At 36.2% G+C, this 16,914-nt stretch overlaps 1 protein-coding gene across 1 annotated transcript; it reads right to left on the bottom strand.

Moving 5' to 3' along the window:
• Positions 1-11,509: 11,509 nt before the first annotated feature.
• On the bottom strand, positions 11,510-15,745 carry LOC140226263 (uncharacterized). The gene is made up of 4 exons (XM_072306753.1): positions 15,687-15,745; positions 14,562-14,637; positions 13,450-13,588; positions 11,510-12,569 (listed from the first exon to the last, which is right to left on the bottom strand). Exons 2-4 carry the CDS (start codon positions 14,612-14,614, stop codon positions 12,192-12,194), a joined length of 570 nt encoding a protein of 189 aa, XP_072162854.1. The 5' UTR covers positions 14,615-14,637; positions 15,687-15,745; the 3' UTR covers positions 11,510-12,191.
• Positions 15,746-16,914: the final 1,169 nt, after the last annotated feature.

Here is a 16,914-nt window from a genome sequence, read left to right as displayed (position 1 = left end):
GTTCTTTACCTTACAGACAAAAAGTTTTTATTTCCTCTTGTCTGACTAATACATAATGTTTTTACTATTCCTGAATGTTGGATTCCTGCAACAATGTTTTTGTTTGAAATTGTGAATCGCCGTACAGATACTCGTTTATACAAACAAACGAGATCAAGATTTGTCAACCCTTGCAAACTTGCGCTAAATATTTGACTTAACTGAGCTTTTATAAAAGTATTTTTTCTGGTGATTTGAATGCTTCTCATTTTTGTCATGGTTACATTTAGACGTTGCATATTGAGAACTTGGTGGAGCACTTGGATTCATGACAAAATAGCCTATAGTGTAGGCCTGTAACATAATGCATTTACGACTTAGTATATACATTTTCCTTGATTTTTATGCCTCCGCCACGAAGTGTCGCCAGAGGCATTTATGTTTTCGGTTTGTCCGTCCTTCCGTCCGTTCTTCCGTCCGTCCGTCCTTCCGTCCGCAATCAATTTTGTGGACAGCGTAACTGATTAAACCGTTTGAGGTATCCTAATGAAACTTGGCATGTATATGTATGAGTGGGCAAAGTTGTGCTTATCAACTTTTGGGTGCACATTCTCAAGGTCAAAGGCCAAAAGGCCAAGGTCAAATGCTAAAAATTTCACTATTTCCTCCATATCTATAGACAATGCCTGAAAGTATTTTTCTTAAACTTAGGGTATATGTGTACGACTAAATAAACATTTACCAGAGAGAGTTTCGGGTCATGAGGTCAAAGGTCAAAGGTCAAGAGAAAATGTTAAAATTTCACTTTTTTTTTCCATATCTCGCAAATGGTTCAAGGTATCTCCTTGCAACTTAGTACATATGTATGTACTGACTGGCAGTGATTATGTAGGGAATTGGGGTCATGGGTCAAAGGTCATGGGTCAAAGGTCAAGGTCAACTCCTCAAAATTTCACTATTTCCCTCATATCTATGCAATGTCTGCAGGATTTTACTTGAAACTGAATATATATAAATGTATTACCCAATAGAGATTCTCTTGGAAGTTTCTTGCCCAAAGGTCAAAGGTCAAGTGAGAGTGCTAAATTTCACTTCTTGATATCTCGAAAGTGACTCAAGGTATCGTCATGAAACCTTATACAGCTATGCATGTTCTACCTGGCAGTGATTCTCTTGGGAATTTAGGGTCATAGGTCAAAGGTCAAGGGTCAGAGGCCAGGTAAAAATGTTAAAATTTTACTCTTTGATACTGAAATTACACTTTTTCTCCATACCTTGAAAATTACTCAATGCATAAACTTATGAAAGGGTCAAAAGTCAAGTAAAACTCCTCAAATCCACCTGCACTCTTAACAATATAACCATTCATCCAATTAAACCTAGTTCAAGGAAAGTGAACATTCAACACATTTGTGACAAACCTATGATATCAGTTTGCCAATTATGTGAAACTGTCATCACACATTGCCAAGACATTGGACTATTAGACCTTAGGAGAATCATGCATTATGGCGGAGGCATACTAGTCGCCATTGCGACATTTCTAGTTCTCTTTTGTTATTATCCATCTTTTACTTTTAATAATGAAATCATTAAGCAATCGCTGAATCATTTCTTTTTCAGAAAATCAATCGATTGCAGAGACCGATGACACTATAGCTGTATTTTCTTGTTTCTAACATAGCGGGCAAGTTATTCTTATAAAAAGGGACATCATAATAGACACTTTTAAAAAGAAGTATACTGGTTTATGAAAATATTGTTACAACTGTTATGCAATTATGATCCTTAAGGGTAATACACCATTTCTTCAGCCGGGATCAATTTCCTTTATTTATTTATTTAGCTATTTATTTATTTGTTTATTTATTCATTTATTTACTTTTTATTTTAGTCTGACGGAAAATCAAATATATATATTCCTCATAAAATGATTCACCATTATTCATTCTTGAAACAGGGACAAAAATGACTGGCACTGTAAGGAGGAAGCAAAGCTGGCTGGGTAGTAGCAGACTGCACCTTATTCTCTTGGGGCTATCTGTTCTCCTTTCATCTAAATCTGTTGGAGGGAAGGTTTGTGACATATGTACATGTGATCCTATTAGTCAGACCGTTACCTGCATAAACGTATTTGATGTTCCTCGTTCGAGATGTCTCAACAACAGCATATCTAGCGCCTCCTACGTCTGTACTCAGGAAGTGCCACGACGGATCTCCCTAGAACTATTTCAAGACGTGGCAGGCACAAAACAGTTATTTTTGAACAAGAATTCTTTACGGGATGTTCCCGCAGATTTATTCTTGTACATGAGGGAGCTTTATAGTGTATCACTCTCTGAGAATTTCCTGATTTCGATTCCAAAGTTTCACAATCATACTTCTCTACGAACGCTGCTTTTGGTAAAAAATGCAATTGTTGATATTGGGACGCACCTCCGCAAAGACGTTCCCTATTTAGAGAAAATTGACATCTCTGGTAATCGAATCAAGCATGTCAATGCAATTCAATTTCCTATAACTCTTTGTGTCTTGGATTTGAGTTCCAATTTGATCAAAAAGTTGGACGACTCGTCATTCACTGACTTGCATCAACTGGAAATAATTCATCTTAACAAGAATCGACTACAATACATAGTTTCCAGAACATTTTGTCAGCAAAACTTACGCACTGTGCTTATTCGAAATAATGACATATCCTGGATTGCCGAGGATGCCTTCCCAGTTAGTTTGACTGAACTAGATCTGTCAGGAAATAAGTTGATTGAGTTTCCTTCGACAGGACAACTGCCCAATCTGCATATCCTTTGTCTGGCCCAGCAACAGAGCAAACTTGTCAACATTTCGACTACCTTTGAACGGCTAGACAGTTTATTAATAGACGGGGGCAGCAGACACATGCAAATGACTTCTCTCCTTGAGAACATTCCAAGTTTGACAGTGGTTTCAATCACTGCCAGTCCCCTCAAAACAATATCCTTTTGCAATAGATCCTCCTTAAAAGTGTTGACGCTCTTCTCATCCCTGGTAGAAGAACTCCATGATGTCAATAAGTTATCATTCTTATCTGTTCTCTTGGCTTTAAGCAACAGACTTCGGACCGTACCTGTTATCGCTGGCTTGAAATTGCTTACGACTATCGATTTGACGGACAATAGAATTCAGTCGGTCCAGGCCGAGACTTTTCAAAACCTTCCAAGTCTTGAATATGTTTCCATTGCCGAAAATGATATAACATCCATCACTGGACAATTTCGTAATCCAAATTTAAACAGTCTAAGCTTCTATGATAACAGAATATCTGTTGTAAGTGAAGACGCGTTTTCCGCACCTTTGCTGGAGTTTCTAGAAATAGGCAAGAATCTTATTCGGAATGCGCATTTCCCGACAATAGGGCGACAACTCAATATATTGTCTATATTCGAAAATAGAATTAGTGTCCTAAATCACGAGACATTTGGTATCCTTTATGCCGTCGAGGTATTACATATGGATGATAACATTGTCACGATCATTTTTGAGTTCCCGATCTCACCACGACTTAAAGTGGCATATTTTAACAACAATCCAATTAATTACATCCACCCTACAGCATTTATCGCTGTTCCTCAAATTACTCATCTCTATCTGAGAAATACGAATATTGTGGAAATCGAAGTCACTTTTCCTACCCTTACGACCTTGGATTTACGAGACAATTGGCTGTCGGAGATTCCTCGGAACCTTGCCAACAATTTCCCTAAACTTTCTTCCATACAACTTTGTGAGAATCCTCTAGAGCATTTGGATGCCCATGTTCTAGAACCTTTACCGATTTTCTTTGCCTGCCTCGGTAGTAAAAACACAATATCAACCTCACCTGGCTTATTGCGAAGCATGAAAAGTATCTCCGCGCTCTCTCTCATGTTTTCCTCTACCGTCATACTCACAAGCAACGACATTACGGAAGGAAGCTTTGCTTTGACTGGGGGAAAAATTTATGGAGTGAATGACAGCCAACCTGTCACGACAATTCCTTATCGTCTTTCTCTGAAAGAAACATTTGTCGAGGACAAACTCATGACGTATTTATTAGCAAACGGACGGACGATTATTTTAGAAAGGATTGCCTTGATAGCTCAACATTTACTCGTTGCAGTTCCTGCAGTTTTACACAACGCAAATCTACTGGTTTTACAATACTCATTTAGCGGATTAATTGATATTCCGAGAATCTTCGCTCCGGCACTTCTTCATTTGAACCTTACAGGTAACCAGTTAAGAAGTTTTGACATTGATAGTTTCATAGATCTTTACCCAAGAGTTCAGTTCTTAGATTTATCTTACAACAGCATTATCATTTTATCAAAATGTCTGAAGGTAGAATGTACTCACCAATTGACGAAAATCAACTTAAAGGGGAATAAGCTTTGGCGATTTGAGACTAGGAGAGATAAATCATATTTAAACATCTTTCCTCGCCTCTCCTCACTTGACTTGTCATGTAATAATCTGAGGTATTTAGCTAAAGAAGTGGTTTAATGGTCCATTTCTAATTTCTTCGTTATACGCGATGACCTCCCCGTTAAACTAATTTCACGTCATAACACAACTGTTCTAGATGTTGACATCAATAGTGAGCTTATTAAAGGAATCAACGTTTCTTGTACTTCTGAAGGTATCTACACACAATTTGTGGTTGATATCACAATATCTGCAGACTTGTCCCCAGCAGAGACTTCAGACAGAGATCCCCAAAACGTATCATGGATCTGTAATATTCAGCAGCGCCCTATAAATGTTGAAGCAAGAGTTACTGATATCAGTAATGTTTATCCACCTGAAAGGAAGAGTAGTGGAGGGAGCTCAGAATTCAACATTTTACAGTTAATTCTTGCTCTGATTTTTCTTTTTGTATTGGGCATAGTACTGGCGAACTGAACATTTGCAATAATTGTTTTACAACTTTCAGTGTCAGACGTATTTTCTAATGCAATTTTATCGACATGATTCGATATATTTGCTATTAAAGTAAACATTGTAAATACCCTTAAAGTTAATTCGTGTATAGCAAATTAAATGCAAAAAAAAATACAAATAAACAAACAAACAAACTTACAAATACAATTTTCACATTGGTTGCACACAATTTTGTTCAGACCACATGGAATGGGAGCTACGCTAAGGGTGGCGTCACCCGTATAGCCGCGGTCACACTGGCAAAAGATCTTTAAGATCTCGAAGTTTTGGCATCGTGGATCTTAGATAACTGAGATATGATTGCAATGAAACGTTTAACTTGAAAGAAATAATATATGTCACTTGTAAATCACAATTTGTTTATGTGTTGTTGCTTAATTTCACACAAGCCAATTGTGGCCTTTTATTTAATAATTTCATTATAAAATTAATTGAAATGTCACCATGGCATGATAGTATCTCTGAGACTTTAACCCATCACCAATTTATGAGCAAACAGACATAGATTATGAGGATAGAAAGTCAAATAGGCTAGAGAACATTAGTTGCATGTGTTAGAGAGGGTTACGTTTGCAAATACATCAGCACATGCGATTTTCATTAATTTGTAGGCCAAGCATGCATTCCTACTTCCTTCCATCACTGTGTTGCCATGGCAACTGTCCTATCAACTATGACCTTTGTCTTGAAAACATAATATACATCTATATTGTAAATAGCCAGAGTTGGATCTGTGTGTGCTAAGTGAGCTGTGTTATGTTTTGATAGAGGGATGTTTTTATTCTTCCCACAGTCATAGCTTTTATGTTTATATGTTTTTGTCGAAAAATGAAAATAAAAAATGGAATAAAATTGAATCTGCAAAGTTATTAGCATAGCAACCACTTTATAGGAAATGTGACTTTGGATGACTAAGATTCTTATGGCAAACGAAGTATAACTCTTATAATTAACATTCTCAGACACTTCTTTTATGTTTTGTGTTATTTTATTATAAATATAGATTCTGGAACTTCAAGTGTTACCAAGGGAACGCTTATAAAAAATATCCCTCCCATGACCTTGAACGACTATGATGTCGATTGTATTTGAACGGGTAACTGTAAGTCTAACAATTTTGTCACTTTGTCACATTCATGCTGTTTATTGAGAAATATGTATTATTTCTCTCAAAATCATTCTTAACCATGGCAACGGAAGAAGACGTCAGAGAATTACCAGGATTTCTATTGCAATTGAATGAATTACTGTAGATCTATAAAGCTAGTCCCTTTTATGAAATTTTATTATCATTTTAAAAAAGGAATATATTTTTCAAAATAATTTGCTACCATGGAAACAGAGAGGTTATAAGTGAATATCTAGGACTTTGATTGCATCGTAAATTTATACATTTAATCATTATGCTTAAATTTGGTACAATTGGAAACACATGTTGTTTTTTAATTGTTGCCATGGCAACGGGAGAAGATGTTAGAATTCTGAAGGGCTCAATATCCAAATCTGCTTAGAATGTATCAGTCTACACGTGTGCCGACTTTGGTCCTTCTGGGCAAATTTGAACAATTAGTCTTAAATATTGAGCTATGCCGCTGGACTAGATGAGTTTTGTTTGTTTGTTTGTTTGTTTGTTTGTTTGTTTGTTGTTGTTTTTTTTTTGGGGGGGGGGATGACCAGATGTGTGTGTATGTATCTATATATATGTACTCTTATTTTTGTCACCGGATTTTCTTGGAACACATGGCTCAAATAATGTCTGTGCAGTAACATAAATATTACATTTGGCATTTCTATTCCCTGTGCAATGTAAATCAAGTATACTGTTTCATGTATCTTTATATCATATGATTATGCTTTGCTGTACATAAAAAATTTAGACAAATTAGATAACATGTTGTTTGCACGTTGTTTATCGAGTGATTCACGTTTTACAAGCTACGCTTTTCAGTAGATGGATCTTTTCCATCGCTATATATTTACTTTTTTGGCTTCTTTATCATAATATAAGTTACTATGCTATAGTATAATATAATATAATATAAGTATTATATTGTTTCTCTCACTCTCATTCGTACATAGTGGGATCCTCCATTTCCATTCCCATCCTTATCTATTACTATGCATATGTATATGTTTGAAAAGAATACAAATATGTTTTCTTTATTTTGTTAGTCATTATCACATGTATTTTGTTAATCTACGTTTTTGTTATCATTGCACTGCTTATACATTGTATATAATTTTCTCTGTTTATTTGATGGAAATGAAAATCAATTTGAACTTTGAACTTTAAACATATATGTATGGTAGTTTGTACACTGTATTGTACTTTCTTTATATGACATTTACTTCGTACAAATTGTTAAAACAATATTGTCAAGATGCATACTTTGTATTATATATTCCATTTTTGTTGGATGGAAATAAAGCGTATTTGAATTGAGCATCTTTCAATGCTCAATGTTAGGTGATTTCACCTACACACAAATAAAATCTCAAGCCTGTCTATTAGATGGCCACCAGATTACGATCTCATCTCTTTTTATTTCTTTGGACACGTGATTCGATTTTTTTTTTCCGTGAAGTAATATTTTTTTTTTTTTTGCAGGCTTTAAAGTCTCAGATAACATAAATCGAATGTTCGTTGTTTTTGTTTTAGACCAAAAAATAACAAATCACTCGGATTTCTACATGATAATCACGATCGATATATCACAATCATAAAAAAAAAAAATGGGTTGTTGTTGATGGCATATAATAGATTACAGTCATGGCGTCATAATTGGGAAAACTATTATGTGTTCACTATAGACTGCATTAGAAAATTAATATCAAACAGATTGATATCATAGTTTCATTAAAAAAGATCAGCAAATGAGAAATCTCATGAGATTTTAAAGGTAAGTGTGTGCAAAACTGTGATATTATTCACAGTTATACCTATAGTATGCTAATCAAATTATATAGGGCAATGACAACATTGCGTCACCTCTCTTCCATTGGTCTACCGTGTACATGCATTGTTACAACAACAACAACAACAAAATCCTAAAAACTCAGCAAACTATAATTTTATGTTGCATGTCACTTTTGTAACCCTTCCAAATTTGCCAACTTCAATCAAAGATTTCTCTTTTTATTAAATATGACAAGCTTGATATCAAGTCATCTTGGATTTTACAAGTCTGTTTACCTTAAACATTTCTATAAGAGATATTTACATTATCAAAAGTCAAACATCTGGAATGATTTTCCTCATAGTATGCAAGTTTTGTCATTTTTCCTGTATTTAAAAAGCAGAGTAGATCTTAATCTTTCATATCGTTTAAACCTAACGGTGACTTTCTAGGATAAATAGAGTGCAATAAATCTATTTCTGTGACATCTGGAACTGGCATCATGGATGGAACCTCATGAATTTTGTTGTCGCTTTTGTATACGCTGATTACATTTTCTCTCTCTTATTCTTGTATATTTAATTTATAAGTTTGTTACATATTCTCCATGTTTTGCTACCTGGTTTTATATATGTGTACTTTTGTTTAGATTGTAATCTTGTGTATGTGAATATAATATGTTTTTGCATCTTTTTAAATTGTGCATGACCTTACGTTAGAGCAGTTTTTTTTTTTTTAATTGAAAGGGGCTACCCTGTTGAAATAATACGGAAATGAAGTAAAATGCAATAAACACTTGATTTCAGTCTAAAAGGAGGAGGATTAACAAATTGTGATGGAAAATCACAAGATTTAATGAGAATCCAAATAATGTATGTATAATAATAACATGACAATTACAGGTATAAAATGTTTTTCATTTTCATCACATACAGACTTACAAAATACATCAATTTAACACACGAAATATGAAGTACATGTGGACTTAAAGATCTGTGTAATTGCGATAGATTTTACCAAATGGCTTATCGATATGGTGTCATTATCATTAGTTTGTCTACAATACAACAGACCAACAAATCAATCATTATCTAATTTGTTAGTGCCACACTCCTTTGCAGGTTTATCACCATATTTTCAAATCCGTGTAATCGTACATTATAGATGGAAATTTACTTATCAGCAATCATTGGCTATGATACAGGAATGTGTGCCGTCATTTCTGTCGCTGCAATACCTGAGCTGGAATTTGGCGGAGACACCGTGTAGTACTTAAGTACCAATGTCCATGAGCCTGTGCCTGCCAGCGCGCTGCCTGCCAATAGGAATGATAAAATGAAACGATCGGGGAAAAAAATGCAAGGACCTTTCAGGGAGTTGCGGTCCTGGATCCCGCAAAGCAGAGAGAGAGAGAGAGAGAGAGAGAGAGAGAGAGGGGGGGGGGGGGAGGAGGGGTGGTAGGAGTACAGGGATCCAACTGAAACAAAATAGAGGACGAAAACAAAAGAGTATGCATGAGTCAGACGCCGATAGTCACAGACTAAGGAACGGTAGATAACAATATCTCTTTGATATAAACATCTACTAATACATTTGCAAAAGAACACCGCCATTGATCGTAAAAGATTTTTAGCCTTCTAGCTTATCTTTTACCTTCATAGTCCTTAGAAAACATTTTGTTTCGTACAGGGTACAGATGACAAAGATAAGTTCTCCAGGACGGAGGGATGTCTTACGGATTAAATGAAACTGTTATCTCGCCGAACCGAGTGACACTAATGGTTCTTTTAATGAGTTTCGTGTCGATGGAGACATCGCGGATTTCATCTCGCCTTTTTCGCTACAAACCACACGCTTGACCTGTGGCTTAAGTCATATAAAGGCATGATATATATATATATATATATATATATATATATATATATATATATATAATATACATATTCGCAAGGACGATGCCATTAACCCGAGGATTTGTTGTTTCCTTCTCAGTCTCACTGTCGGTCTGCCATTTACTCCTCGTCACCGTTTAGATAATGTTTACATAATGCATGGGATCTATACAGGATCGTGTAATATTATCATGTTGTTTTTACTGAACATAATGATTATGCCTAGGATGTTGGTTAACTTTAAATCATCAATTTTTATTTCTAGTTATATGGTTAGAAAACACCCCGTTGATCTTAGTACCTTCTTTGATGACATGCCATAGAATATATTTCAGTTATGTAGAAAGGTTGCACTACATAAAAGTTACGGTAATTATTCTGTATGAATTATTCAATAATGAACTGAACATACGAGACTAAAGAAGAAGACGACGTGCATAACGGATGGCTGAATGGAAAGCTATGATAAAAATATTATGAAGATGTAAAGATGAGAAAAGGACAATGATTAATAATAAAGCCAAAGAATGGTGTTGACATGTAGAATGTAAGGAGCTATGAAAGGAAGGAGAAATTAGTGGAGATGTTGAGAAGGAAAAAAATAGAAAAAAAAAAGAGACAGAAAAAAGAAGAGAGAGTTGTGTATAGACGAGGAGGTCAAAAAAGAGATTCAGGGACCGCGGCTGCGGGACGGAGGGGTGGGGGTGGAGAGAAGGTCAATCCCCCACATGAACCCATTTCTGTGAGTTTCTTGCGACTATAACATCACTTATTTGTGAAAAAACGGGGAAAAAATAACTCGTCGAACTTAATTGTATAATATGTTCGATTTTGAGAAAATCATTATTATACTGTTGGTCTGGTTTGATTATCATGTGCACCACAACTTTGTCCACAATATTCTTATAACGAACCCTATCTAATTTCGGGTAAATGAATATCTACACGGAATTTGCGTGTTTGGGATAACAAACCTCAAGAATAACTGACATCATCCGTTGGACCTAGAGAAGTGTCGTCAAACTATGATACTTGCAACATTGTATACTGAGTTTTTAAATGAGTCAAATACATATACGGCGAAAATTGGGTTCATTCAATCGTCTTGTAACCACCAAGCACAGGTACTATGCACCATGATCATTTTGAAACAATATCATGCAAACAGTTTTTTCTTAATTTGCTTATCGTGGTGCTGCTGTTATAACGGAACAAGGTGAGGAGTATACGAGCAAGTTGACTAATGTCGGTTATTATTTATTTTCAATGATCCTGTGGTTGTGTGAGAGGATTTTTTAGTGCAAAGACCTCATATATCCACTTCTAAACTTCAATGTAATCTGTGAGTTGTAATCCTGGCAAAATTCACTATTCAACTGAAAGTCACCTTTGACATGCCGACATGCATTAGAATCCTTTTTGTGCAAGGGACTTTGAACACTCTGTATAACGCTATTGTTTCTGTACCAATCAGCACTCTAAGCACACAAAGGCTTAAAAAGGTATTCCCATTCACAACATTTACGACAATTAACGTTGCATCAGCACAATTTTTACATCACCGCTACCATCATCCAACAACGCAGTGTCACCATCATCGACAACACAAAAGCAGATACAAACTAACGTCCATTTATAAAGACAAACGAAAAGAAATTAATTCAAACAGATATTCAGAGATACATAACTAATGTCCTGCAAACGTTAAACCTTACCATCACACAACAAAACGTAAAACACAGATTAGACTCATGTGAGATAAAAACATTCAGAAACTGTCAATTGCGTTTCAATAAAAAAGTTTAATGTTTGACATTATCATATTATCATCGTCGTATAATATACAAAGTTGTACAGTGAATAAGTGAGCATTGGTACAGGCACAAAAGGAAGGACGGCAATGATATGTACACCAAGGTTAGAATTCTATTTCTGGTCACGTGCACTTATTATACACTTATATCATTTCTTCTTTTTTTCAATGAAGAACAGAACACTTAAAAGAGCAACACATACAGAGTTCTGAAAGTTAGGAAAAGGGCTGGAGAAGAGAAATCTAAATCGTCTAAATCACAACTCATTAGTTATAGTCACTGTTCTCTATCCACTCGCTAATCTAAACTTTCATCCGAATCGTCCCGTCATAATTTCAAGGTAGATGATAGAAAGACAAATTCTTTGTGAAAGTAATAGCTTTCGTATATCTTCCGTCATTTATTCCCTTTATGATGAATAAATCTCGGTACGTGATATGTGCATGTTCAATAATTATTAAATTTTATACATGCAACATTCACATCAAACTCATGTGAGTTTTGGGTGTGGAACCCACTCAACCCAATCCAACCCTAGTTATTCGGAGTTTTCCCATTTTCCCTAACTTTTGAACTTGATTGCTCACATCGAATTTTTCATCACAGTCAAATGCACAAATTGTAATCAAGTAATGAGTTCATGAATCATTCTAAAACAAAGAGAGTTCGTCTTGAATTTTGCCTTTCCTATTCTTCTTGTTGTATTTCCTCTCCAATCGCTCCAACCGCTTTCTCTCTCTCCTCTCCTCTCGTTCTTGCATTTTCCTCGCCTTTCGCTCCTCTTTACTTTCAACACGCGCCTGCTCAGTGGTCATGGCTAGATTAAAATTGTCTTCAAACACACTAAACCAATCCCCAGAATGATCCACTTGATTAGACTCCGGCTTGTCGCAGTAGCCATAAGGGTAATTGGGATACATGTAATTCTCCAATTTCATTGGAGTCCTTGTCAAGCGGTCCATGCATACGAGCCCCTCCGAACACCGGCCGGCTGAATTCCAAGCTCCCGCGCAAGGCTCGCCAATCATCTGTAGACGAAATAGAAGCAGACAAAAATGATCAACGTAAAGATAGAAACATGAAGATATAGCAGAGCAATGTAGAAATCTATTCAAAACTATATTCCGTTAAACCGTATTAGGAAATGGACTATAATAGACATACCTATACCAAGGGATGTAATCACAGAAAAACTAACTGTTCGCAATCCATGTGTACGTTCTAACAAGCATTAGAAATTGCCATTATTCTACGGAGTTTCTGCATACATAGTTACAGATAAACCATACTGGAGAGCAAAAAACATGGCATACGACCTGCATTTTGTTTTTGCCACATTTGCAACTATAATATACACGTACTGTCAAAGGGAAACATACTTCATGAAACACAGGAATCGAGCTCATGTTCTTCTCAAAAGGAAGCACATGATAGGATACTATGGTATATAAATATTGTATCGATGTTCTCTTACTTCATATAAAAATTAAAATAAAAAATTAAAATATCCACATCAAGATGAGGGGTTTAAGTTGGGGTAAACTTCTTCAAAAATTATCTCTCATTATTATGTAAAGGTATACAATAAATCAAAGTACATTAACAATGTCAACGCATTTCTGGCATAAGCATACACGATAAAATGAATTAAAACTTAAGTTTCATTTATATTGACTTTAACACGAAATAAATTTAAACTAATGCAACCTGAATTTGTTCTTTTAAGCTGAAATCCTTTGCACCATTGGTGCGGGACGATTTCATTTCTTTAAAGAAGTTGCCGTTGCCAAGCAATGTTATTTCATTACACTTCTCTCAGATGCAATATCTCGAATATTTCTTCATCTGCATCGAAGCTAAATCAGGAGTCAGGAATGGAGTGTCTCTTTAACAACTACAAAAACTCACCGGAGTACACTCTTTACAACAGCCACACACATCGTAGGTAACCTGGGAGCCCACAGGACAGTCTGGTCTGCCTTGGTTTGGACAGAACTTCTCTTCGTCGAACTCTGGATACCAACACATACAGCTGAGGGCACTCGACCTGAAATGGAGCGGTCAGAAGATAATTATATAATGACTACAGCGTACATGTCTTAGCTGCACATGGTCAAGATGAACGATCACCTTACTCGGACTATTGCGTGGCACATGACGTCAAGAATGCTTCGCAAATAGTAATAATACGGTACATAGATAAAAAAAGATAAATAAAAAGAAGGTAGTTGACAACTTTTTAAAAGTTGCATTATTTGAAAGATAACAATTCTTTCTAGACTGGCAACTTCTTGTAGCTACAGCCAATCAGGAAGCTGAATTACTGTTGTTATACATTGGCATTCCAGAAAGAAAGCTACCATAGCAACTTTTTATAAACGGGGCCCTGCTCCTCGATGCAAATTACAGCTGTATTCTCTGCTTCAACGAATACTCTTGTTCCTTTTCATGCAAACCATAATTGTGTTTAGTCTTTGTTACCAATCAGTTCAAAGTTTTAGATAAGGGAATGAAACAGTTTAATTACAGCTCTTCCACACACACACACACACAAATACAGGGTAAAAAACACAGGGGGAATGGCTACGCACGTTAAGGGAAATCAGATACTATTAATTATTCTATCAAGTTCATAATAATATGGCGGTAGTGAATCAATTATGTGAAGAGTGATGCTTTGTTATCTAAAGCAATCGATAGATGATTTTCATGTTTAAAGAAAAAAAAAAAACTAAACAAAAGTATCTACTGTCTTCTTTTCACTCTGTGAGAAGTTTAATCTCTCTTATGACAAGTGCTATACCCGTAATGCTAACAGAATTTGCCATGACACCTGTCTGACTGTGTTTCCCGTTCCCTACGTGATTCCAAAAACTCTTTACCTCTTGTCCACGACCCACGTGATCACTGATCAAGATGACGCAAGATTGGAATTGTTAACTCGAAAGTTTAAATCTCCTACATCGGTTCATATCTGAACCAAAGCTATCATGACAAAATGCGTAATCTGCTGTACCTACCTCTCAAAGAGACATACGATGAATGCTGCAGCAAAGAGTTGGAATAGCGCCATCTTCGGGGGAGTTCTGCCTGCACCTGAAATAGACGGAGAGAAGAGAGACGGATGAATACAGGCGTCTGCTAGTCTAATTTCCGGTCCATGTTATAACACACTGTCATTCATCACAATAGATCCGAATTACACAACAATGGATTGTAATTGAGGTTAATTTGAGAGAGGAATGTCCAAAAGTGGCTAAAAGCTTGCCCAAAATTTCACTCAGTAATATTGATATGTAACGAGTAAAAGCTACAAAAATATTCTACGACAGTGTGCACAGCTATTATCAAATATATGCAATAATGGGAGGCATTATAGGTGGTACTAAATACTTTACATTAAAGTGGTAATCACTGGAATCACACGGTTTGGTGGCACTACACAATCACTCTTCTTCAAAGAACATATCTCCTTATGCAGAAACACCATCGTTCAAGACAATAAACATATTACATAACGTATAAATTATTAAAAATTACTGACTAATTAATCTTAAGTGATTAATCAATCTCGAATCATTGAGTCATAGGCCTGTATGAGTACCGGCGCTAGTGTACTTTCGCACCTGCCTTACTATACTTGTGAAATTGTGTGTTTTTTTTTTTTTCACGACATCGCTAGAAAGCATCAACTGAACGAAGTGTAAATTAAAGGAAATCACTGACTACCTCTGACTTCATGAGGAAACCCAGTCATAATCTGCCATGACAGTACAGCTATATTTGGCTAAAAGACTATCTCGCTGCGCTGGTTATAGTGCTATACTTCTTCTCTACTATAGTGGAGAAGGATAAATGTAAACCTCGCAAAGTATTATGGATACAATATGTACCGACGTTGGAGTAGAGATTAGAATTGCGGATCGGGAGTTTGGAGAAGAGATGAAGAGGAGAGAGTGCAGACATGGCAGAGAGGGAAAAGGGATATACATTATAATAATAGCAGGAGAAAGAAGGATAAAAAACAAAACAAAAGGAGAAAGAGAGAGCGAGCGAGAGAGAGAGAGAGAGAGAGAGAGAGAGAGAGAGGGGGGGGGGGGGAGGAGGAGGAGGGATGGGAAGACAAAGCCAAACAGATGACATACCTGTGATTGGTATAAGATGACAGTTGAGAATCAGATCTTGGACTATACGAGTCTTTCGGTATCGCCTGCTCTTCGTGCTTGTCGTCCCGTTCTGGTCACTGCTGTTGAGTTTCGGTGACACACTTTCACTACTCGAACTTCGGGAGCAACCGTGTTATATACCCTACTCCGGGGCCAGAGTTGGAATGACGTCAGGACTAGACATGGTTGTGATTGGCTGATACTAACGAGTTTTCCAGGAGTTTTGGCCAGACAGTTATCGTACCAGGAGAAGCCATCAGACGAACTTCCCGTCTACGTCATACGTACATCACGCAGTAATATGAGATTCGTAGAATCGTTGACCATATTTGGAGCAGTTGTAAAAATCTCAACGGCAAAGGGCGCAACAAACTTTTTTTGCTTTCGTTAATTTTGTTTCCCAAACAGACTTCGCATTCTAAGAAAAAGCTGAAACTTCAACTGCAAATGCGTAGGCCTAGCCTATTATATTCTGACCCCTTGTTGCTTGAAGATAACAACATGATTTTCTTTTAATATTCTGTTTAATCTCAAGAATCCTGTTTAATCTCAAAATTCTGTTTAATCTCAAAATTGCTCTTCTTGTGTATCATGTGGTTCACTCAAGTGCACCCGAGTATCTCCAGAATTCTTTATATTGTTATAACCCTCCTCGCAGACTTCGATCATCTACTTCCTTTTCATTTCAGATACCTAAGGTTAAGCATTCATGGGGAACTCGTTCTTTCTCCCACATTGGACCAAAAGTTTGGAAAGATATCCCTGTCACTGTTCGCCAGTCATCCTCTGTGGAATTAAAACATCCCTAAAAACATATCTGTTTAATATGTTGTAGGAAAAAAAAGTGAAGATGTCACATAATTCTTTTTTTTCTTCTTCCTCTTCTTCTTCTTCTTCTTCTGTCTTTCTTTCTTCTTTCTTCTCCTAACCTTAAGACTAAAAGCGCCATGAGCATCTTTTGATGGACTGTTGCGCTATAAAAGTATACACTATTATTATTATTATTATTAAGAACATCACACATACAACCTTGTTGGTTCTGCACAGCAGGGTAGAAATATTATTGTACAACTTTGCTTATTCGTCAGCAGAGTATCAAAAAAAAAATACCATGACTGAATGAAGAAACACGCGTATTAAGAATTGAAAATTATGTAGTCACTCTTAAATCTCTATACATCGTACAAGATATCACCATTTTATCAAA

This window comes from Diadema setosum, chromosome 3, assembly GCF_964275005.1.
Source record: "Diadema setosum chromosome 3, eeDiaSeto1, whole genome shotgun sequence".
Taxonomy (NCBI): Eukaryota; Metazoa; Echinodermata; class Echinoidea; order Diadematoida; family Diadematidae; genus Diadema; species Diadema setosum.
The sequence above is the reverse complement of the archived record's forward strand: the minus strand, read 5'-3'. Positions and strand labels throughout refer to the sequence as shown.

Coding starts and splice junctions, on each gene's coding strand:
- LOC140226263 (XM_072306753.1), bottom strand. CDS start 14,614: ATGGCGCTATTCCAACTCTTTGCTGCAGCATTCATCGTATGTCTCTTT. Junction 13,589..14,561: donor ATCGTATGTCTCTTTGAGAG/GTAGGTACAGCA, acceptor GCTCCATTTCAG/GTCGAGTGCCCTCAGCTGTA. Junction 12,570..13,449: donor GTTGTAAAGAGTGTACTCCG/GTGAGTTTTTGT, acceptor TTTCGTCTACAG/ATGATTGGCGAGCCTTGCGC.